Source organism: Lissotriton helveticus, chromosome 8 (assembly GCF_964261635.1).
Source record: "Lissotriton helveticus chromosome 8, aLisHel1.1, whole genome shotgun sequence".
NCBI classification, from domain to species: domain Eukaryota; kingdom Metazoa; phylum Chordata; class Amphibia; order Caudata; family Salamandridae; genus Lissotriton; species Lissotriton helveticus.
Window position 1 is genome coordinate 718,764,410 of NC_136069.1, and position 24,504 is coordinate 718,788,913.

The 24,504-nt window shown below is 48.2% G+C and overlaps 1 protein-coding gene across 2 annotated transcripts in view; it reads left to right on the top strand.

Moving 5' to 3' along the window:
* Positions 1-24,504, top strand: part of TEX30 (testis expressed 30) — a 232,775-nt gene that overhangs the window by 192,489 nt on the left and 15,782 nt on the right. For both annotated transcript variants that reach the window (XM_078657504.1, XM_078657505.1), the window contains one exon: positions 15,696-15,904. In XM_078657504.1, coding sequence (XP_078513630.1) covers positions 15,696-15,904 — 209 coding nt within the window. The remainder of the gene's footprint in view (positions 1-15,695; positions 15,905-24,504) is intronic.

Consider the following 24,504-nt stretch of genomic DNA (forward strand, 5'->3'; position numbering starts at 1 on the left):
CGGAGATACCCTCTTCGGGAAACACGCGGATGATGAGATGGCCAGGATGAAGGCCGAAGCGGAGACCCTGACGGCAGTGGGCTTGGAGAAGCCCAAGGAAAAGAAACCCTTCCGACAGTACCAACGTCGGTTTGGGTCGCAGGGTCGTGGAAGGGGGCAGTCTGCTGGACAACATCAACAGCAGCAGCAGCAGCAGCAGTACAGGCGGCCCTTCCAGAAGCGACAGGGTGGTAGAGGTCGTCAACAGTCCTCTACCGCGACCAAGGGCCCGGCCGGGTCCCGTCCCTGAGCTGTTACTTCCCCCTCGTCCGTTACCCGCTCCGGTGGGGGGAAGCGTTCAATTTTTTCTGGCAGAGTGGAGAAAAATTACTCAGGACAAGTGGGTGCTGAATATTGTTTGCAATGGATACAGTCTACGTTTCACCAGCCCTCCTCCATCGATTCCTCCCGTCAGCTCGCAGTATCAACTGCGCGAGCTTCAGGCGGAGGCGGACATTCTGCTAAGGAAAAGGGCGATCGAAGACGTACCTCTGTCTCAAAGAGGAAGAGGTCTTTACTCTCGGTTCTTTCTTGTCCGCAAGAAGGACAAAAACGAGTTCAGGCCCATTCTGGATTTGCGACAGGCAAACAAGTGGATTCGCAGAGAAAAGTTTCGCATGCTGTCGTTGCATCAGATCTACCCTCAGCTGCAACGAGGAGATTGGATGTGTGCCATAGATCTACAGGACGCATACTTCCACGTGCCCATTGCATGCAAACACAGGAAATTTCTGCGCTTTCAAGTCGGCGCCAATCATTATCAATACACGGTGCTACCCTTCGGACTGAAGTCTGCACCCAGGACATTCTCAAAATGTATGGCAGTGGTAGCGGCGCACCTGAGGAAGAACAAGGTGTTGGTCTACCCGTACCTGGACGATTGGTTGATCAAAGCCTCCTCCTTCTCGGAAGCTCAAGCACACTTCCAGAAGACGTGCGTTCTCTTGAACAAGCTGGGGTTGCACATCAACATGTCCAAGTCGGTCCCGATTCCGGTACAGTGCATCCAGTACTTGGGGGCCTCCATCGATACGCTGTCAGCAAGCGTGTCTCCTTCGGAAGAGCGACGTTTATCACTCGTTCGGAAGGCTCAGGCTCTCATGAAAACTCCGTCTACGACTGTGAGGACGGTGTCTTCTCTACTGGGATCGATGGCCTCTTGCATCTTTCTCACTCCACACGCACGGCTACAGATGAGACCTCTGCAGGAGTGCTTGGAGGATCAGTGGGACCAGAGGAGAGGTTCTTGGGACGACAGGATACGACTGTCTCTACATGCTCTTCAGTCTCTGAAGTGGTGGTGCTCGAAGGAGAATCTCCTCAGAGGCGTTCCCTTCCACAAGGACATTCCCACACAGACCATCGTGACGGATGCGTCTCTCCAAGGTTGGGGGGCGCATTCCGGAGACCTGCAAATTCAAGGGACGTGGTCCCCGACGGAGTCCACGTACCACATCAATTTCCTGGAACTGAGAGCTGTTCACTTGGCACTGAAGGCCTTTCATCCGTCCTTTCAGACCAACTCTCTGCTTGTTCAGACGGACAACACGACAACGATGTATTACCTCAACAAGCAGGGGGGCTCGAGATCGCGCACTCTGTCGCAGGAGGCGCAGGCGATCTGGCACTGGCTTCTGGCTCGAGGACTGTCGATAACGGCCACCCATCTGCCAGGTGTGCAGAATGTTCAGGCAGACGAACTGAGCAGAATCGTACAGGAAAACCACGAATGGGTCATAAACGACGAAGTACTAGGAGAAGTCTTCGCAAGGTGGGGAACTCCAGACGTAGATCTGTTTGCCACCGCCGAAAACAGCAAATGCCGAGGCTTCGCCTCCAGGTACTACCAGCCGGGGACGCTGGGGAACGCGTTATGGATCAACTGGTCGAACAGCTTTCTGTACGCTTTTCCACCAATTCCCCTGATTCCGGCGGTTCTCATCAAGCTGTCTCAATCCAGGGCGAGGATGATTCTGATTGCCCCGGAATGGCCCAGACAGTGGTGGTTCACGGACCTACTTCACCGATCCCTCCTTCCTCACATGAAGCTGCCGTGCAGGCCGGACCTTCTCACGAAGTTCGGGGGGCGGATGGTGCACCCCAACCTCTCGTCTTTGAGTTTGGCGGCATGGCTCCTGAAATAGTGCAATATGGCCATCTGAATCTCCCAGAGGATTGTATGGGCATACTGAAGGAGGCTAAGCGACCTTCCACTAGGACTTCCTATGCTTACAAGTGGAAGAGGTTTTGCATCTGGTGCAAGTCTAAGAACTATGACCCTACGTCATGCAAGGAAGATGTCATCCTTCCATATCTGCTTCATCTAGCGCAGTCGGGCCTTAATGTCCATTCCATTAAGGTTCATCTGGCTGCTTTGACTGCCTACAGGAAAGGCCCTTCACAGACTTCCTTTTTCCAGATCCCTGTGATCAAAGATTTTTTGGAAGGCTTGAAGAAAGTGTTCCCTCCTGTCAGGCTTCCTTCGCCTTCATGGGACTTGAATGTGGTGCTGTCCAGATTGATGAAGGAGCCTTTTGAACCCATTCATAAGGCTTCGTTGCAGCACCTGTCCTGGAAGGCGGCGTTCCTCGTGGCCATTACATCGGCCCGCAGGGTGAGTGAGATTCAGGCATTGTGTTGCCAAGAACCTTATACTGTATTTCATAATGCTAAAGTTGTTATGCGTACTCACCCTAAGTTTCTTCCCAAGGTTGTTTCTGATTTTCATATCAATCAGACTATCACTTTGCCTACGTTCTTTCAGAATCCTTCATCTCCGGCGGAAAGGTTGTTACATTCCCTGGATGTGCGGAGGGTGCTGAAGTTTTATCTTGATAAGACTAAAGATATTCGTAGGTCAGACCAATTGTTCATCAATTATGGCTCAGTCAGGACGGGTCTTGCTACCTCTAAGCAGTCCATCTCTAGGTGGATTGTGTCCTGCATTCAGTTGTGTTACTGCAAAGCTAATAAGACCTTAGGGGGCAAACCTAAGGCTCATTCCACCAGGGGCAAGGCTGCTACGACGGCTATGCTCCGTAATGTTCCCATTGCAGAGATCTGCAAGGCGGCCACTTGGAAGTCGGTCCATACCTTTGCTAAGCATTACTGCCTGGACACTGATGCCAGGGCAGACGCTCAGGTTGGGCAGGCTTCGCTGCGGAATCTGTTCGCACAGTAGTGGTGTTATTTTATTCTCCACCGCCGCTTGGTGTGGGGATGGGCTTGCCATTCTATTCACTAGATTATGACTATACACAGAGATCCCCTACTACAGAAGGAGTAGTTTCTGTCCTGTAACTCCAGTTCTGTAGTAGGGGTATCTCTGTTATAGTCATAAGCGCCCTCCCGCCTCCCCGGTGGAGTGTTGTTCATGATCATAATGCTACAGGTCTGGCGTTTTCTGCGCCTTCAAAAAGAACTGAGGCTAAGTTGGACCTGCTATGCATTCTGGGATACTGAGAGAAGGTTCTGGAAGGTTCCTTAAAGGCACAGTATCCTAATTAAGCCACATAATGGCAGCCTATGGGGCTTGTCTGTCCAGGTTCTTCTCTCTATCATTCCTGAGGGATTTTGCTGTTAAGCAAGGGAAATCTGTACAGGCTTTGCTGTTTTGTGGATTTTATGGTGGAATTTCTAGTTGAAGTACTGGACAGTGTAGCCTTTTTGGCTGCATTATCTGTCTTTAAATTCTCTCTTAAGTGTCTATGCATTTTCTGCATTTTTTGACACTGTAAGAGATTATTTTTGATTGCTCCGGGGTCCACGCACATGGGCGGGACTATTCACTAGATTATGACTATAACAGAGATACCCCTACTACAGAACTGGAGTTACAGGACAGAAACTACTCCTTCTATTGCAGAGATAGCGGCTACTCCAGAGGTGAGGAGCTCTCTGGGTGCAGCAGAGCAGTTTAAAGAGGGGCCTTTTCTGAATAGGCAACCAGTAGAGGGCTCCTAGGTTAGTAGTCATGGAGGTGTGAGCAGGCAGATTGAGGACAAGATGAGCGGCCGTGTTCTGGATGACCTGGAACCGGTTTGTCAGATAGCCTGGAATGCATACAAACAAGGCTGTACTGTAGTCTGGATGATTGTTTATAAGGATCAGAATAACAGACCTACAGGAGTTACCGGGAAGCCACTGAACAGCCTTCTTGAGCATCTTCAGGATTCCAAAACAGGAGGTTTATATTGATGTGATATATAGTGAGGTTACTATCTAGAATGAGTCCAAGAATTTTAGCATAGGAGGAGGCGTGAAGGGGGAGGGGGGTTCAAGATCAGACGACCACCAGCGGTTGTCCCATAAAGAGGCAGTGATGCTGAAGCTCTTGACCTCCATTTTGTTGCTGTTGGCTTTAAGCAGTGCACGCATATTCAGGGGACTTCCTCGAGCATACAGGTATTCAGCCCAGCCAAGTTTCCCAGTCCCATGCATGATGTGCTGCTCCAGTCCAGGCTTTTTCTTTGAATTCTAGTCTTGTTTATTCCAATTATAAAACAGGACTAAGAGTTCCAGAATTCAATGGATAAAGCGTGGAGCAGCACATCACCTGGGAAAGTAGAGAGTTATGGGTATTGAAGCTTGTACAAGTCCAGGCTGAGTTTTTGGAGATCGAGAGAATGAGTTGCATATCATCTGAATAGGAGAATATATCAAAGCCTTATTTCCTGACAATGCTTCTGTGAGGAGTCATGTGTCGTAAGATCTGAATGGCTAGACTGAGAATTTGCCTAAAGGAAAGAAATGGAACCATTTAAAGACATCCAGGCAGTGCCTCCGTCATGGAGGCAGCTAAGAATGGTGGCATGGAAAACTGAATTGAAAGCCACAGAAAGGTCGAGAATGATCAGAGCTGCTGAGGTTCCCCGACCCTTCACGAAGCAGATGTCGTTGGTAGCAGCGATCAGAACATGCTGAGTACTATGGGCCTCTCTGAAGCTGGATTGGAATGGACTTAGCAGGGAGTAAACTTCAATATAGAATGATAACTGTTTTTTAAAGGAATTTAGCTAGGAGGACAAGGACAGATATTAGTCTGTATTTTGATAGAACCTGTGGGTTGGAATTGGGCTTTTTAAGTATCGGGTTAACATTAGTATGTTTCCAAGCACTGGGGATCTTGGCTGGTAAAAGAGACAGATTACATAGCGAGGTGAGTACAGGGCCTGCGATGTCAGGGCAGAGAGAAGAAATTAAGTGAAGGCATGGATCATCCAGCTGTAAAGATTTGGAAGAGAGAAACAGTTTGATTGACACCTCTGTGGTGATCGGAGTGAAAGTGGAAAGGAAAATTACTGAATGAGGAACAGGAATGAGTGTCTAACAAAGGCAGTTAGTTGAGAGAGGGGATGGTGAAAAGTTGGTGTAGACAGTGTTAATCTTATGAAGAATTCAGAGAATTTGGTGCAAAAATCCCGAGCCAGTATGATGGGAGCCGTATAGGTTATGGGCTGAGAAAACTCTTTATCAATGGCAAAGATCTACCAATGAGAAGTTAGAACCATGTTCAGTGTGAACCACAAGGGGCAAGCCTAATTTGCCAGTGATAGTTGTTCAAGGGCACCTTTATAGGTAGCCATGTCCAAATCGTTGCAAGGTGTGTTCCTGCACCATTCACCGGCTCTTCGGGACTCAAAGATCATCAGACCACCAAATCGCAAAAGGAGATTTGCAAGAAGCAGAAAAGGTTTTAAGTGGGGCAATGCAATCTAGAAAGTGGATGGTCCATTTGTTTAAGAAATGAGCAGTTTCGGAGATATTAGATAAGCATGCTGGGGGAGGTGGTAAGAACTTCCCCGAGTTTGAAAGAAGAGATGTTTCTGGGATGTGGAGGTGAGTGTTTGTTTGCCCTAGTCAACCTGGGACAGGGACAGTGAGCATGGAATTTAAAGGTGAATAAGAAGTGATTCGAGCTTGTCACTGGTTGAGTAGGGGAAAGAGGAATATGTTAGAAAAGATGAGGTCGAGTGTATGTCTTACTGAGTGCTTGGGGCTAGAGACTAGTTGCTGAAGACCCAGAGTGGCCAAGTCATCAAGAACAATACAGTTGTCTAGTTTATGGGCATGCCTAAATGGGAATCACCCAGGAAAATCAGATTGTGCTATTGCGGGGTGACAGGGGCCAGCAGGTCTGCAGGTTTGGAACTGAAGTATTTTCTGGAGCCAGAGGGCCTATAAAGAGGGGTGCAGCACGGGGGAGGGACTTCTTAGATGCTAGTTCACAAGTAAGGTATTCTAACCAATCGTTTACGTGGAATTGAGGACAGAGAGAGTAAGAATGTCTTTGTAACTGATGGCAACGCCACCTCTGGGTTTGTGGTGTCTGTTTTGTCTAGCGATTTTGTATCCAGAGGGTATGTCAATGGCGATATCTAGATTTAAAAAGTTATTGAGCCAAGTTTCAGTAGTGAAAAGTAAGCCTGGAGTCTGACAGTGTAAGAGGTCCCTCAATTCATTTGATGTTTGGGAATGGAGCCAACATAATTTGGAGGCATGATAGGCCGGTAGGTTTGATGGTCTTGTGGAAATGGTAGTGGCCTAGGCCAGACAAGGGTGAGGGTGGGATGGAGTCTGGAGGTTATGCAGAAGGAAAGGAAAATTTGCAATTGCGGCAGCTGAATCTCCCCTTTACTTTAGAGGGTTGGGGTATTGTGCAGTTTTCGAGGAAATGGTAGCTCTAAGATTATGCAGAAAAGCTGAGTAGTAAGCAGGTTGGTGGTCCTTTGTGCTCCGTTGCTAGTCTGCACTGACGCTGCCATTTTAAGGTCCCCATAGGGAGGGCAAGACTTTGCTCCAGAGGGGAGGAGATGGCAGAGAAGTCACCAGGAGCCGGTTCACCCAGTAGGGTAGGTTGGCCATTCCTAGGTAGGAAACAGGCCCAAGAAAGATTCAAACTTTCAAAATAAATGAGCTAAAATGATTGAGAAAATAAACAATAAAACCAGTCCTGTCAACTTTGCAAGGAAATACAAGTACATTAACAGACCGCAAATAAAAGCCAAATTATGACACAGGAGGTTCCAAAGGCGAAGCTGGAGGACCGAGGCTTCGATATGACAAGAAAATGAAAACAGGTAATTGTGATAAAAGGTTCATTCAAAGCGGACAAATGAGGTCCAGGCAGTGATTCTGTATAACTTGTTGCAGAAAAATACCTAGGCTGCTGCTGTTGAGGGTTGACCACCAAGGCCTCTGCAGATGGGACACTGCCAGAGCTCACCTGGCAGTAGGTTTTCATAGAAACCCCTTCTTTGCTCAAATGCCCCAGTATGACATCAAGGTTTGTTTTTCTGTAGTTCTTACTCCATACTCTCCTCTTGTTCACCAGGAGGCTAGATCTATGAATCCTAAAGGGAATCTGCTGAATCCCCCCAGACCTCCCTTTGAGGCATCCCTTGGATGTTGTCACCACTGATTATCAATCACCACTTTTATCACCTGTCAATATCAGCTCTTAGTGCCTCAGAGTCCCCATTGCTTTCTACTGGAGTTTCTCCTTTTTAGGTCGAGACTAGGCAGCGCATGGTCTGTCTCCTTGAGACCTGCTCTAATCAGTCTGTGGACTTCTAGTCTGCCCATCTTCTTGCTATTAGCTGCCCGCATTGTCCTTCATCCATTCTTTATTCTGATTTGTTGAAGGAATGCATTTTGGTTTCCTGTTTCCACCCATTTAGCTCCAGCCAAGTTCTGTATCCTTATGCTTTAGGTGTTTATGTGTCCCTTTGGGGACTCCTTTTTTCCTTGTCTTTCACTGCCTCAGCGCGGCTCATGCTTCACGTCCGCAGCGCTTTATCTATTTTTTTTATATTTTCTTCATGCTCAGTGTGGCACAACCTTCTCGTCCGCTGTGCTGTATAATATATTTCCACCCTGCGTCTCGCTGTTTCTTTGTTTTTAAATTTGTATGCTGTGTGTTTGACTTTGAGGAAACGGCATTGAGACCTGAGGCTAGTAAAAGTGTTCAAAATATGAGATTGCTCAGGCTTGGGGCGTTAAAGTCTTGGCAATGCAAATACTCTAGCATGATGGCAGGGTAATTCTCCTTTCGATGATGATCCATAAGTGAAAATCTATATACAACGTAAATCAGTTGACTAAACCGATACATCATAATTAATTCCGTCCCTTCTCGAATTGAGTTTCTCCTGAGTTTGGGTGGTCCCCATCCACATTGTATTCGATATCATTTCTGATAGATACATCTGCCGTGTGGATTCTTCACCTTGTGAATATCCCCTCGCGTCAGCAACATTCGGAAATTCTTTTCGTAGCTTCGCGCCGGCGTGGACTTGGACGTCATAGAGGCACGGCATCGCACGTGAATCCGCTGACGTCACCGACGCCTATAATAGGCCCACGCCGGCGTGATGACATCAGTTCCCTTTTTTCCGCGTCGTCGACGCTAACGGTTTTCTAGGGATCGTCCGTAGCTTTTACAGTAACTTTGTTAGTTTGTATTGTTGGTGTTACTTTGTCTCCTCTTTCGACATGTCTTCGAAGAGGACTGGTTTTAAAGCCTGTGGAGAATGCGGCAAGACCATGTCCATTACGGATCCGCATGAATGTTGTTTATGGTGTCTTAGCTCCAACCACGATGTCGAAGACTGCCGATCTTGTAAGAAGATGACTCCAAAGGCCCTCCGGGAGAGAGAAGCTAAGCTTATTGTTGCAAAGCTTAAAGGAAATAAGGAGAAGAAATCGAGGTCGCGGACTCGACGCTCGAGGTCAAGATCTCACTCGAGGTCGCGTTCCGATTTGTCCTCGGCCCATGCTTCAAGATCTTAAAAAAAAAAGCATAAGAAGAGGTCTCATGAATCCCGACATCGTTCGAAGAAAGATTCGGGTTCTAAGCCGAAGTCGCAGGTAAAGCTGGTTGAGAAAGAAGTGGTGTCTTCGGCTTCGGAAGAACAGGACGCCGGAGGTAAGGTGTCGCATGCGAATTCGCCAGGTTCACCGAAGCAGACAACGAATCCATCTCCGGTTCCATCCCATTCTCCGGATCGGGAGGATGAAGGTGAGGAGGAGATGATTGGAGAGGGAGAGGCTCCGTTGCCCGAAGGTCTGTCGACTCCGGTGCACCAGCCTGAAGAGGAGGTCGACGTCGTATCGACTGCACGCCCTCAAGAGCCGTCTGGGGGTTCGTACCCAACCTTCCCGGCTCCAGGTCAGGATCCGACGCATTTTCTAAATGCGATGTATGGTATTTACTCCAGGGCTATGTACCCCTCTGGGGTTCCTGTTGGTCCCACGGGTCCGATGGCATTTGGTCTGGGTGTCCCCCAAACCTATGCTCCTGCGCCCTTTATGCAGCTCTGGCGACGCATTGGCATTTTCCGACCCTGGCGAGGCCTTCGACTCCGAAGCCATCGACGCCGAAGTCGCCGCCGCCGAATCCTTCGACGCCGATTCCATCATCCCTGATGCCGAACCCCAAACGACGTCGTGGAATTCTTCCTCGTCCGGTGTCGGACTCGGCTCCGGCTCCGGCTTCGACGGAGTCGACAATGGATCCGGCGGCTTTGAATGTGAAGCACAGGTCGAGGCGTGAAGCCCAGAGGCTGATGGAAGAAGAGAACTATCGTGAGGAATATTTGGAGGAGGGTGAGCTACAGGATCCTGAGGACCCTTTTGAGGATCTTTCGGTGGCCAGTGGCCTTGAACTGTCCCCTGAGTGGGATTTGGTTTCAGTAACAGACGAACCCTCTAAAGATGTGGCTCCTTACCACGTTGTGATCAAGAAGGCTGCAAATTTGTTGAACATTGCTTTACCTACTGCTGAGTTCAAGTCTAATCTTCTCACAGAGGTTGTTCACTCTCCATCATCGGTGACTGAACCATTACTGCCCTTTAATGATACTATTAAATATCCTATTTTACAGGTTTGGAAGAAACCCTTGTCAGCTTCTGCTGTGTCTAGGGCTGTTGCCAGAAGGTCCAGGGCTGCTCCAGATGACCCAGAATTTGTATCCACTCATCCTCTGCCTGAGAGTTTGGTGGTGCAGGCTGCCTGATCAACAGGAACTTTTCCTCAGGTTCCAACTGAAAAAGAGTCGAGAAAGCAGGATCAGGCTGCTAAAAAGATTTTCTCCTCCGCTAGTATGGCGCTGAAGTCCACGAATGCGACCTGCCTGATGGGGCGTTATATTTATGCCCTTATGGACACTGTAAAGCAGTTGGTACCCAAGTTGTCGGAGGGGGATGGAAAAGACTTCCAGGAGGTTATCTCTGACACTCAGGCTGCAGCAAGACAGGTGATTCAGAGTGGGTTTGGACACGGCGGACTCTGTGGCAAGGGTCATGGGCTCTTCTGTAGCTACGAGGAGAGCTGCGTGGCTGAAGTCGAGTGAGTTTTCTTCAGATGTCCAATCTACGTTGTTGGATCTCCCGTTCGACGGATCTGGTTTGTTTGGCAAAAAGGCAGACGCTGCTTTAGAACGTTTTAAAGACAGCAGGGCGACAGCCTAGTCGTTGGGCCTTCAGACCAGAGGCACTTTTGGAAGGCGTACTAGAGGATTTAGCAGATCTTCCTTTCGATCCTACAAGTCTACGCAGCAGCAGCAAAACACGCTGTACAGGTCTTATAGGGGCAAACAAAGAGCCCGTTCTCGAGGCCGTCAAATCTCCTCCTCTTCCTCCTCTTCCCCGTCACAGCCCCCTGCCAACGCAGCACAGCAGCCCTAGATCCGCCATTCCGGATCATCTGGCACCGGTGGGGGGTCGGCTTACCCATTTCCTACGAGATTGGGAATTGATAACATCGGATCTTTGGGTTCTCAATCTCGTGGGGAATGGGTATGCTCTTCCCTTTCGGTAGTTTCCCCCAAATTACCCTCCTTGCCAGGGTTTTTGTTAGGAGGACCACCTGCTTCTCTTGCAGGAAGAAGTCCTGGCACTGTTCAGAAAGGGTGCGATAGAGGTGGTTCCGGAGCAGGAGAGGGGTCAGGGATGCTACTCCCGGTATTTTCTGATCCCCAAGAAGGATGGCAGGCTTCGTCCAATCCTGGACCTCAGGATCTTGAACCTTTACCTGAAGCAGGAAAAGTTCAAGATGCTCACTCTTGCACAGGTTCTTCAAGCGCTGCTGCAAGAGGACTGGATGGTGTCGATCGACTTGCAGGATGCGTATTTTCATATTCCCATCTTGAAGTCGCACAGAAAGTATCTCCGTTTTACGGTTGGTTCGCAACACTACCAGTTTGCGGTCCTTCCGTTTGGTCTTACTACTGCGCCTCGAGTCTTCACCAAGGTGATGGCAGTGGTGGCAGCACATCTCAGGAGGTCGGGGATTCCTGTATTCCCGTATCTGGACAACTGGCTGATCAAAGCGGAGTCGCCAGAGAAGGTGCTCCTTCATCTGCAAGAGACAGCTCATTTGTTGCACTGGTTGGGTTTTTCGATAAATGTACCCAAGTCTCACCTGGTGCCCTCCCAGCACAACCTGTTCATAGGTGCGGTACTGGACACTACTATATGTCGTGCATTCCCTCCTCAAAGGATTCGCGACATACAGGAAATGATTCCTTTATTCTTCAATGGAGCGGTTGTTCCAGTCCTGAAGGTCTTACGTCTGCTCGGTCTGATGGCTTCTTGCATTCTGTTGGTCAACCATGCACGCTGGCACATGAGGGCACTCCAGTGGTGCCTCCGAAGGCAGTGGTATCAGCACAACGGAGATCTCAGGGAGTCAGTGAGGATCTCCAGAGAAACTGCAGCGGATCTGTCTTGGTGGAGCGTGGAAGGCAATCTGTCGCAAGGAAAGCCTTTTCAACTTCCTCCATCGGTGGCCACGGAATAACGGATGCATCCACTCTAGGGTGGGGTGCTCATCTGGGGGACCTGGGGGTCAAGAGTCTTTGGTCTCCGGAGGAAAGGATGCTTCATATCAACCTTCTAGAGTTGCGGGCGATACGTCTGGCGCTCAAGGCCTTCCTCCCTACCCTTCGCGGTCAGTCGGTTCAGGTCCTAACGGACAACACGACCGCAATGTGGTACATCAACAAGCAGGGAGGAGTGGGGTCGCAGTGTCTCTGCAGAGAGGCTCTGCGTCTCTGGTCCTGGGTTCAGAACCATCAGATTTGTCTGGTGGCAAATCATCTGGCCGGAGTTCAGAACGTTCGTGCGGACAGTCTCAGTCGACAGTTCTCTGCCGACCACGAGTGGAGGCTTCACCCGGAGGTGGTTCGTCACGTCTTTCGGATGTGGGGAACTCCTCAGGTGGACCTGTTCGCCACTCGCGAGAATGCTCACTGCCCGTCATTCTGCAGCCTCCAGTTTCCGATGCAGGGAGCCTTGGGGGACGCGTTTCAGTTGAGTTGGGTTTCTCAACTCCTTTATGCGTTTCCTCCCATACCTTTGATTCCTCGGGTTCTGAGGAAAATTCGCCAAGACCGGGCCCAAGTTATATTGATCGCCCCGGATTGGCCAAGAAGGGTGTGGTACTCAGACCTTCTCCACCTCTCCTCTCACCCGCCGCTCCGTCTCCCTCACAGGGCAGATCTCCTCTCCCAGATGGAGGGGCAGGTTCTACACCCCTACCTCCAGACCTTACACCTTCATGCCTGGAGATTGAACGGGGCAACCTGAGTTCTTTTTCTCTCCCGCCTGACGTGGTGGATATCATCTTGTCAGCCAGGCGTGACTCCACTAAGTCCATCTATTCTTATAGGTGGTCGAAATTTGTCACTTGGTGTGGGGAGAAGTCTATAGACCCTTTGAGAGCCCATTTGTCTGATGTTCTCCAGTTTGCCCTTTCTCTGGCGCAACAGGGGCTTGCTGTTGACAAAGTGAAGGGCTATCTTTCAGCGTTGTCGGCATTTCTCTGCTTGCCTGACCAGCCATCTCTTTTTAAATCTCCTGTAGTTTTAAGGTTTTTGAAGGGCCTCACGAATAAGTTCCCTCCTACTCCTTTTATTGTGCCTCAGTGGGACTTAAACTTGTTTTGACCTTTTTGATGGGTGCTCCCTTTGAGCCTCTTCACAAATGTCCTATGAGGCTTTTGACTCTTAAGACAGTTTTCCTCGTTGCGATAACCTCGGCAAGGAGGGTAAGTGAGCTTCAAGCTCTTAGTTCCAAGCCCCCTTTCTTGACCATTCATGCTGATCGAATGGTTCTTAGGACCAGGGCTGCTTTTCTGCCTAAGGTGGTGACTCCTTTCCACCTTGGTCAATCTGTTACCCTTCCTACCTTTTATCCTCCCCCACACCCTTCCAAGGAGGAGGAGAGATTACACAGTCTGGACCCCAAGAGGGCGGTGTCTTTTTACCTGGACAGATCTAAAGACTGTCGGTTGGATGACCAGCTCTTCATTGGCTTTGCTGGCTGCAAGAGAGGAAGAGCGGTCCATAAAATAACTTTGTCAAGATGGATCGTCCTCTGTATAAAGATCTGCTACTCTTTGGCCGGTAAGGAACCTCCAGAGGGTATAAGGGCTCATTCTACAAGAGCTAAATCTTCAACCTCTGCTTTGGCTAGAGGTGTTCCTGTAGAAGACATTTGTAGGGCGGCAACTTGGTCTTCCCTCCACACTTTCGCGAAGCATTACTGCTTGGATTCCGAGGTGAGGCGGGACGGTCACTTTGCACGCTCTGTTCTTCAGGATTTCCTGGTCTAGAAGAGTGGACACCCTCCTCCGGGAGTGGGGACTGCTGTGGGACTCTCTTCACAAGGTGAGGAATCCACACGGCAGATGTATCTATCAGAAGAACAAGTTACTTACCTTCGGTAATGCTTTTTCTGGTAGATACAGTATCTGCCTGTGGATTCCTCACTATCCCACCCGCCTCCCCATTGTCTGCTCTTCTTTACCAGGGTATCTGTGTTGTAAATATTTTATGGTCAAGGAAAATGTTTTATTTCAAATGTTTTCTTATATTTACTTTGCACTGTGTGTTTTACCTTGGTTATTATATACTGTGTATACTATGTATATATCTACTGTCATTGGTCCGTCCGTGTGCCTCGAAGGCACAGAAAAAAGGGCGGAACTGATGTCATCACGCCAGCGTGGGCCTAATATAGGCGTCGGTGACGTCAGCGGAGTCGCGTGCGATGCCGTGCCTCTATGACGTCCAAGTCCACGTCGGCGCGAAGCTACGAAAAGAATTTCCGAATGTTGCTGACGCAAGGGGATATTCACAAGGTGAGGAATCCACAGGCAGATACTGTATCTACCAGAAAAAGCGTTACCGAAGGTAAGTAACTTGTTCATTTAGTCTTGGGGAAAATATTTTGCAAAACCAGCAGGATAATTATACTTACTTAGCTCAGTTTATTCTGTTACTAGATTTTTTAAGTTGTCATTGTATAGCTTGTACTACCGATCCTGATGTCAAAATGACTCCAGTGTGAATCTTGAAATAAGCATACCCATTCATAACCTGTGCAACATGGACTCCTACTAATGTATTGAAAAGGCTATCCTGTGAACTGTACTCTGTGTTGTAGCAATCTTTGCATGAAAAATTCATTTAAAAAAGTGGTTAGTGTGCATGCACATATATCCATGTCTGACTTATAGGTGCCCATCATGTTGCCAGTGTAAGATGTGAATAAGCAATCAAAGAGCATCTCTCAACCAATGAATCAATCAGGGGTTTAGAAAGCGAGGTCTTGAGATCCTTCCTGAATTGGGTCAGCTGCAGAGCTTGCTTGAGGTAGAGAGGCAGGGTGTTCCAGATCTTGGTGGCGAGGTGGGTGAAGGATCTTCTCTGGTTTTGGTCTTGTGGGAGCGAAGGTGTCTAGTGGGTATGTGGAATAAGAGGCGTGGTTCAGATATGCTGGTCCTGCGTCGTGGTGAGCTTTGCAGGCATGTCTGAGGAGCTTGAAGCTGATTCTTTTGTTGACAGGTTGCCAGTGGAGTTCTTGAAGGTGTTTGGTAATGTAGCTGTGGAAGGGGATGTTAAGGACCAGTTTGGCTGTGGTGTTTTGAACATTCTTTAGTATCATGAGGAGTTTCTGGGTGATACCGGGGTAGATGGAGGTCGTTGCGGTATTCGAGTCTGCTGGGGATGAGTGTGTGGGTGACCGTCTTTCTGGGTTCTGTGGGGCTCCATCAGAAGGTCTTTCAAAGCAGGTGGAGTGTGTGGAAGCAAGATGAGGATATGGTGTTGATCTGGCAGGTCATTGTGATCAAGGAGTCCAGTATGAGGCCGAGGTTACATGCGTGGTCCGTTGAGGGTGGGGGTGTTCCCAGTGTGGCAGGCCCCCAGGAGTTGTCCCATGCTGAGGGGGTGGTCCTAGGATGAGTACTTTGGTCTTGTATGAGTTGAGCTTGAGGCAGCTATCTTTCATCCAGGTGTCAACGGCCTTCATCCCGCTGTGGAATTTGATTCTGGCGGCTGTGGGTCGTTAGTGAGGGAGAGGATCAGCTGTGTGTTATCGGTGTATGAGATTATGTTGAGTCCGTGGTTCTAGACATGGCAGGTGGGGCTCAGGGAGGATCCCATGGGCACTCCGCAGTTGATCTCTGTAGGTTCTGAGAGGAACTGCGGATTGCACCACAGTCTTGTGTTGATCTTTGCTACAATGTTCCTTGTTCACAGAAAATTTACTGCATTTTTTATGTATTAGTAATTTGTTTCAACAAAGGAAACATACAGACTTGGCAACAATGTTTACTGTTTTCAATATATATGAATTTGTACGTTTCCTAGGCCGTTCAATGGGATCGCGGGCTGCTGCTGCTATTGTGAGCAAGTTGCGTGAAGATGAAGCTGATTGGAGCTTTGTTCGAGGTCTGATATGCCTGTCATACCCACTCCATCCAGTAAAGGATCCGAGCAAGCTTCGCACTGAGGATTTACTTCTCGTTAAACATCCGACTCTGTTCATCTCAGGGTCTGCTGATGAAATGTGCGAGAAGGTGAGTAGGATCTGTAAAACAAGCTTAAAAATTGGATTCCATTATACAATGATTAGAATATACCCTGTAGAGGTGGGCCAGCCAGCAAATCCATAGAGGGAGCCGAGCCACGAGTCTGGATTGTGTATAAGTGCCAGAAGACACACTAAGCAATCAAACAATCAAAGTAAATGACAACTATGATAGGGACTCTTTCTAGTTAAAAAAATGTATTCTGCTTAAACGCTTTTGTTTCACTGTAGTGCATTAGATTGTATTACTGTACATTACTATATTGACATGTTACAACATAATGTTTTTAAACTTGTACTATTCAACACCACATATGTCCTTTTCAAAAAAATGAATCTTTTTTAATTGTATTTATCCAACAAACAACCAAATAGACAATACATCAGACAACGAATTGTCTGCTATGTTGATGGTTTATGTGGCAGAATATATAGCAGTTGCTAAGTATTAACCAAACAAAAACATGGGAGCATTGAAATCAAATAGTACAGTATAAATCACATCGATCATATTGTATCACAGCAGATTAAATAATATCACTAGCATGTTATAGTTAAGTATATTGTGTGCACCACCCGGACTACCACTAGCAGGTTATTTGTCCAGACAAACCCAGCCGTGTATAGTGTCGCCAGAGATTGTTCCCAGTTCACTCCGATGCTTCATCCAGAGGGTGAACTTGTAAGTAATCCTTGAGTGGCAGCCATATGACCCGGGCCTTGAGGCCTTGAGGTCTCAGGCAATAGTGTGGCATAATCGTCACTCGTTGTGTTGCAATAGAGAAGATCCCAAAGCCACTTTTTTATTGTTGGTGGGTGTGGTCTACCCCAATTCAGAAGGGCTATTGCTGTGAACCATCTAATGCACATTTTAATAGGCTTAACATATCCCAACAATGCCATCAGTGGTGTAGGATGCAAGATTTGCTCGACCATGAGTGACAGGTGGTGGAACATCTCCCCCCAGTATGTCTGAATAACTACACAGTTCCAGGCCAGATGCGCAAAGTCAGCTTCCAATGGAGACCAGGTGGGTGCAGTCTGTAGAGTTAATGACCAGTGTGAGAGAAGGAAAATCTATCGGTACCTGTGTCCGGTAAGACGCTCAGCAGGGCACTCCTCACCCTATGGAGGTGAAAACTATCCATATATGTACCGTACCCCCTGGACGTCAATTTGGCAATCATGCGTGGGCGGGAATCCTTGAGTAAGCCCCCAACAGTCCGTAGCCTATATTTGTCTAGTGTTTTTTTAGTAAGGGTTTCAGTGGTAGGAGGCAACCATGGGTTGTCAACTAAAGGTATGTGTGGGGAGTATAGAAGTCACATTGCAAGTAGCGTCGTAATTTAGTCCAAGCACCAGCAAGCTGTTGCCATTGATTCCATCTCAGTGGGGTGACGCGGAAGGCCTAGGGGCAGAATTGTTGGAAGTAAGTTTGGATGTATCTGGGATCGCTCGGGTCTGAGGTATTGTATGCGAGCATCCGGGTGGTACCAAAAGTATGAAAAGTGTGTCTGTGCTACTAGATAGTATAAATAAACGTTGGGGCCAATATGGAGTTGTAAACCCCGATGAAGGTGGCGCTCCTGGATATGTCGGGCAAGTGGGTCCATTGCGACAATAAATATTAGCGGACATCCCTGCCTTGTGCCACGCGTGAGCGGAAATTGTGTTGTGATTGTCACGTTTACCCGGAGTTAGGACACTGGGTGGGAGTATAATAGGCAGATCAGTTTTAAATATCCGATGGGTATCCCCAATTTTTGCAGTACTGCATATAAAAAAGACCACTCTAATGAATCAAATGCTTTTGCCGAACCCAGCATAACCACTATGGTCTATGGTGAGGCCACCGGCATTCCCGTAACACTGTTGATTTTATGCTGTTTTAAACACTGCCTGACTTGGTTTTAAAACAATACTGTTTCTTACCTGCTTTTAAACGCTATAAAACGTGCTGTTTTTGCTTTTAAACTTTGTAAAACCCGCTGTGTATGGCGCGCTAACTCCTTGTGCTCTCTCTAAATTGGCATCTTACCTTTTACTGTTCTCTCACCGCCCCGGTCCACCGCGGCAGGCTGCCGATTGAGTGGAGGGTGGTGACTTGTTTCCGGGGGCGTGCCGAAGGCAAGCGTCCGCGCCTGGCCAATGCCAGGCGCCGGTCACGCTGTCGGTCTAATTAGACGCAGGTTTATATATTCTCGCGGCAAATTGATGGCTATCAGCCAGACATCTCCAGGGTGTAGTGCCAGAGGGCCCTTTCTGCTGCTTAAGCTGCGGCTTCAGCGCGTGGGATACTCGCCCTTCTATTACGAAGCACACCTCTTCTAGACATAATGTTAAAATCCTCAGTCTCAATTGTCGCTCTTTAGTGAAGCACTATCTCAATGTTCACGAGTTACTGCAAGATGAATCCCCGGACGTTCTTTCTTAACGGAAACCTAGCTGTCTACCGAAACTGTGGCTCAGCCCGGTCTGGCACTTCCCCAGGGTTTTAATATCATGACTCTTAATTGAGACACTAGGGGAGGTGGAATTGCAGTTATTTTTAAAACCTGTTACACCTGTTCCTTTGCCAAAATGGCCCTGGCTGGCTGTGAGTTTGCACGTTTTGGGATTTCCTTCAATGCTGGCTTTACTCTGTCTGGTCTTCTGATCTACCAGCCCCCAGGCCACTCTAAAGAGTTCAGGACTGCACTTACAGAGATAGCTAGTACATTGGTTATGAGAGCTGCCAATTTTACCTGACCTGAACTTGCACTTGGACAGCCTTTTAGATCCGGAAATAGGTATCTTCTTGGCTGACTTCGAGGCATGTCAGTTAATTCAAGTGGTTCAAGGCCCCACTCACTGTGCTGGCCATTTGCTGGACCCAGTTTTCTTGATTCTCTGCTCCCTCACAATTGACCTCCCTGTTCCACCATGCTGGTCGGACCATTATCTAATACCTATGACCCTTACGGGGGTAGAGCACGCTCAGAAGGCGGCTCAGTACTTTTCCTGCAGACGTCCATGGCACAAATTAAAAACCGAGCAATTTCATGCCCTTCTGTCTACTAGCACCCCTAACCTACCGAATGACCCTGTTGCTGCCGACAAAGCACTGTCAGACTGGATCTTGTGGCCACTTGAGATACTTATCCTGCTCCAGAGGTCTAAGTGCCGCAATACTAAGTCCAGTCCGTGCTACAGTGATAAGCTCCCCAACATGCGTAAAGCTTGCAAAAGGCTGGAACGGGTGTGGAGGCGGGATTATGACTTGATCTCTAAAGGACGCTATCAAGCAGCTATTAAGGACTACCACAGGGCTATCCAGTCAGAGCGGGCAGTCTACTACGCATAGGGGCAGTAAGAACCCAGCTAAACGTGTTTTCTGCATACTGACTGACCTTAAACAGGCAGGGTTACCTCCTGCACCCGCATGACATCAGATGAACAATGCGAGGCTCATGCCACCTACTTTGTGGAAAAGGTGGAGAACATTTATAAATCCTTCCCACTAGCTGCTCAATCCCTGGGCCCTGCTCCCAGTACCTGGCCCACCCACACTCTTGCAGCATTCCCGTTAATAGCCCAGGACGAGCTCCGTGTACTGTGCAGCAAGGTGAAATCAGGCTCTCCTGCTGACCCCCTTAAACCTGAGCTATTTATGAACTCTTTACCCGTGCTTGTCTCCATTGGGCCAGGTAATTAATATGTTGCTATCCAAGGCAGTTGTCCCCAAGACATGGAAGCAAGCAAGGGTGATCCCCTTGTTAAAAAAGCCTTCATTGGACGCAGCCAAACCGGAGAACTTCCGTCCCATATCTCTCTTGCTTTGGGTTTCTAAGATTGCTGAAACACATGGTAATTCCATTCTGACAGGCTTTCTGGAAGATAACAACATCTTAGACCAGTCTCAGAATGGCTTCCGTCCGGGCCACAGCACTGAGTCCGACCTCCTAGCAGTGACCGAACATCTGAGGGCAGCACTCGATGAGGGACGTACGTCGGCACTGATTGTATTAGACATCAGTGCTGCGTTTGACACGGTCTCCCACCATATCATGTTGCAACGGCTCTAGGGAGTTGGGGTCGAGGGCTCTGCCCTTGACTGGTTCACCTCCTTCCTGTCTGAGAGGTCCTTCCAGGGGACGTCCCCCCCCTTTCCCCTCACGGACCCATATTGTTCATCAAGGGGTGCCACAGGGCTCAGCACTGAGTCCTACATTGTTTAACCTGTACGTTCAACCTCTTGCAGCGGTGGCTAGGAGCAGAGGCCTGACAATAGTATCGTATGCCGACGATACACAGCTGGTGGTGGCACTTTCGGGTAACTTAGCACAGGATGCCTCCACGTTTCAGAGCGATCTCTTCGCTATTGCAGAATGGATGTCCGACAACTGTCTGCAGCTTAACACAAGCAAGACTGAAGTTCTGTTGGTCGGGCGGGAGGAAAATCTATGGAATGAGCACTGGTGGCCCACAACCCTGGGTGTTGCCCCTACCCCCAAGCAGCTGGTAAAGAATCTGGGTGTCTGGGTGGATTCGGCTCTCAGCTTTCAGGCCCAAACCAAGAAAGTGGCAGGAACCTGTATCTGTATTTTGCGGGGGCTTAAACCATTGTTAGGATACTTTGACCGATTCAGGCCGCTATTTTATCAAGATTGGCTTTTGCCAGCTCTCTGTACTTGGGGACCAACAAGTCAGAGGTTGCGAGACTACAGAGGGTCCAGAATGCAGCGGACAGAATCCCTCTTGGCCTCCCAAGAACCTGCCCCACCTCTGCTGCCATCCGCCAACTACATTGGTTGCCAGTGGCTAGACGTGTGAAGTTCAAGTCCCTGTGCCTCGCTTTTAAAATCCTGAATTCATCATCGTCTGGCATTTTAGCTACCTTGCTCTCACCCTACATTCCCTCCCGCCAACTCCTTTCTTCGGACCAACATTTGCCGATAGTTCCGAGGGTGAGGAGAGTACGGGCGCGCTTTCCGCACTCGGGCAGCCAAATTATGGAATTCTCTCCTTTGCCTATTCGCAGTTTGAAAAACTACTTGCGTTCCATAAGGCTATAAAAACCTATCTTTTCCCGTCACCTTAGGTCCTCCTGCCCTTTCTAGTGGTCTTCCCATTTGACTGTGATTGGCTCCGGGACACCCCTTTGCTGGGGTAGCTGCGCGCTCTACAAGCTATTTAACATAACATAACACTGCTGCTGGAAGCGACGGTTCCATCTGATTTATTACTGAAAATACTGTCCGTTAGTTAAGTGTTGTGGGTCTGCCGGGGACTAATCCCGCTTGAAAAGGACATAACGTAGTGTCAACTAGTAATGCAAGGCGGGTGGCTAAAATTTTAGCGAGGATTTTATATTCATGGTTAAGTAGTGACAACAGTCTGTAAGACTGGCACTGATTAAGAGGCTTGCTGGGTTTTAGCAATAAGGTCACTGTGGCCTCCCGCATTATAGGGGAGAGGGATCCACTCTCTATACCTTCAGAGTAGACCTCGACAAGGTGAGGCGCGAGGACATCTTGGTAGGCTTTATAGAAGTTCCCGGTAAGACCGTCGGACCCAGGGGCCCGCCCACTGTCTAAATCTTTTATCGCCTGCTTGATCTCTTCTGCATCTATTGGTGCTGCAAGGAACTCACGTTGTCCATCCTCCAGCCGAACCATGGCTATTTCCTGCAGATAGTCTCCAAGAGCCTGCCCTCCAGGAGGGTCTAAAGTTTAATACAAACGTGTATAATAGGTTAGCAGGGCAGCAGATATATCAGCATTCGAAGTCAGTGATGCCCCAGTGTCTGTGTCTAATTGTGTAATGTATGCCAATTGATATTGTGGACCCTAGCAATGTCGGCGTTGGTAGGCAAAATATGAGTATTTACAGCTAGATTCAGGGGCCCCTCTACTGCAGCACTCTAGGCAGCGTAGGTATAGCTTGCTCGCAAGCACAGCACTATGTGGCCCAGCAGGGTAGCGTAGTTAATAACGAAGAGAGAGACCCCCGTCTCTCACCTCAAACTGCAGCCGATCGCATTGATTGTAGCCCAGCATGTAGGTACCTTATGGGAATGTGTCTAACAGTCATCATGTGGTTGCAGGCTTGGTCCGCACTCGCCTGCGGGCTGAAATTGCTGTGATGTTACAAGGTGTGGCGGACTTCATCGTCCGAGAGCTCCAGAGCGCCTGAGTCAGGGGGCCATGTTGGTCGCCAGCACGACCACGCCCCCACCCAGGGCTCGAGTCGGGGTACCACGCGGGTGGACGGCGTCCCCCCACATATTTTACCGCGAACAGCTGGACTTCACTCTTTGGCCTCTGGGACGAAGAGCTCGGCACCTTTCGTGATGTCACTTCCTGCCGTGACGTCACTTCCGGTGACAGCGCCCCCCCCCCCACACTTCTTTTTTTACGACTTGTGCCCTGCTTATAACAGTGCCTTGAGTGAACACAAATATTACCTTGTAATGCGCACTCAATATATGATGTAAAGGAAGCCACAGACTCTGGGGATAGTGCATAGAAGTCTACCATGCATTAAATGCACACAAAAAATAGCCAGCGTGCATTCTAAATAAGGAAGGCAATTGCAGTTTAATAAAAATTAAACCTACATATGGATATTAATGAGCAGGTTCCAAGGTTTTATTGTAGGAAGAATGAGAGAAAACCTTGGTGAAACAGATTCATGTATCGCCAGCCATTCCTGCCTCTTGGACTATTAAAAAAATTCAGAGCAAGGCTACTTTTATTAGAATGGTTCAGCTAAAAACTGCGGTTTACGACAGAATAACAACAAAAAAACAAGTCTTACTTTAAAATGCATGTAAGTTTGTAATTGGGCTAATGCTTTAGTGGGCTTTAGGTAGGTACAAAAACAAAATAGCAGTTGCTTAATATAATGTAATCTCACATTTTAAGGCACATATGGGCACTGGCAGGTCCCTAGTATAGATGTAATCATTAAGACATATTTGCCAGTGAATGTACTTTGTAAGTTGCCAATGATGTTGGAGGAGCAGCATTACTGTGTAATAAACCATTGACGCATGAATTGTTTTATATAGTGTGTATCCTGAAATAATTGTCTCAATATACCTCAGATTTCCCACATGGAAAATGAAGCATAGTGAAGAAAAGTGATTTGCTATAATCCATAACTTGGTCACTCAGGGAAGCTTGGATTTGAAAACAGGTTTCCTGGTTACATCTTGTATTATTCCACCACTAAATTAATTTTTCCTCCTTTCACTTTCCTACCGCCAAAGTGTAGTGCTTTATTTTCTATTATTTCAAGACCTAAATGAGTTCCCCTTTTTCATAAAATACTAGTATTACGTTATTCACTCGGACATGATATATGTAAAAAAAAATTAAAAATATATTTCCAAATAATTTGATTAGCAAAACAACTAGGAGTCTTGTATCCCACAGAGGTTGCTTCAGAGGTATTCAGTGATAAGCATGTGAATTACAACACTGTTACAGAAACTCAGCACTAAAAAACACATTTTTAGGTCTTGCCTTAAACGGCGCCTGCACAGTTGCTTGCAAGATCTTTTATTAACTTAAACTTACTGGGGTCTTATAGCCAGCCTCTTGCTTACCATTGATTTGCATCATCATCACTAAGCATGGGCGGATTTTGCGAATTGACAATCCGCGAAATTGCGTATTTACGGATTCGCAATCCGCAAAATCCGCGAACTCTCGCGAATTTTGCGGATTCCTTTTTTTTTGTGTTTGCAAGTGTTTCTGCCATTTCGCAAGGGTTTTTTACCAGTTCGCAAACGCGAACTTACTTGTGGGGTAGCAACGGTCGCGACCATGTTGTTTCTACGTCTGGTTCATCACAGCACCCTCTGTTTCACCACTGCCACCCTCTGTTTCACCACTGCCACCCTCTGGCTCACCCATGCCACCCTCTGGCTCACCCATGCCACCCTCTAGTTCATCACTGTAGATTATGGGGGGAAAAGCACACCTGCCCTGCCTCAACTGACATGAATGAATTGGGGGCTGATTAATGTGTCACTGAATTTGAACTTCCAGGCTGGCACCTGCTTCCTTATCTGTAATTGCTTTCTGTTGCAGTGTAATTTTTTTAACAGGACCTTTGTTGTATACTTGTAGCTATTCTCTGTGCTGTGAGGGTCAGAGCAGGGTCATAGAATAGTTGCAAGTAGGCAACTGAACTCTGAAGGGGCCCCTCAGGAAGCACTACAGGGAATGGTTACTAATGATAAGATTGAACTTTTGCACCTGCTGAGTGCTTTCAGTTTTGCAAAAATCCAAATATCCAGCAGCATCCACAAAAAGTAACCCTTCCAGGTCAAGATCCAAATCAAAGTGACCAGCACATGAAGAAAGCACTGGGAGGAGCCTGCTGGACAGGAACAGGAAGTTGGAGACTGTGGGGCACTTCCTTCCTCCCACCCAGAGGAGTCGCGTGGCTCTTCGGTGCTCAAGGCCCAGTCAACGCAGCAAGACTTATTCGGCGACACATCATGGAACGGAGCCCTTTCAAGAGGTGCCCCGTGTGCAACTCCAAGTATCCCCACATCGACGTCCACCCGGTGTGCAACAAGTGCCTGTCGCCGGATCA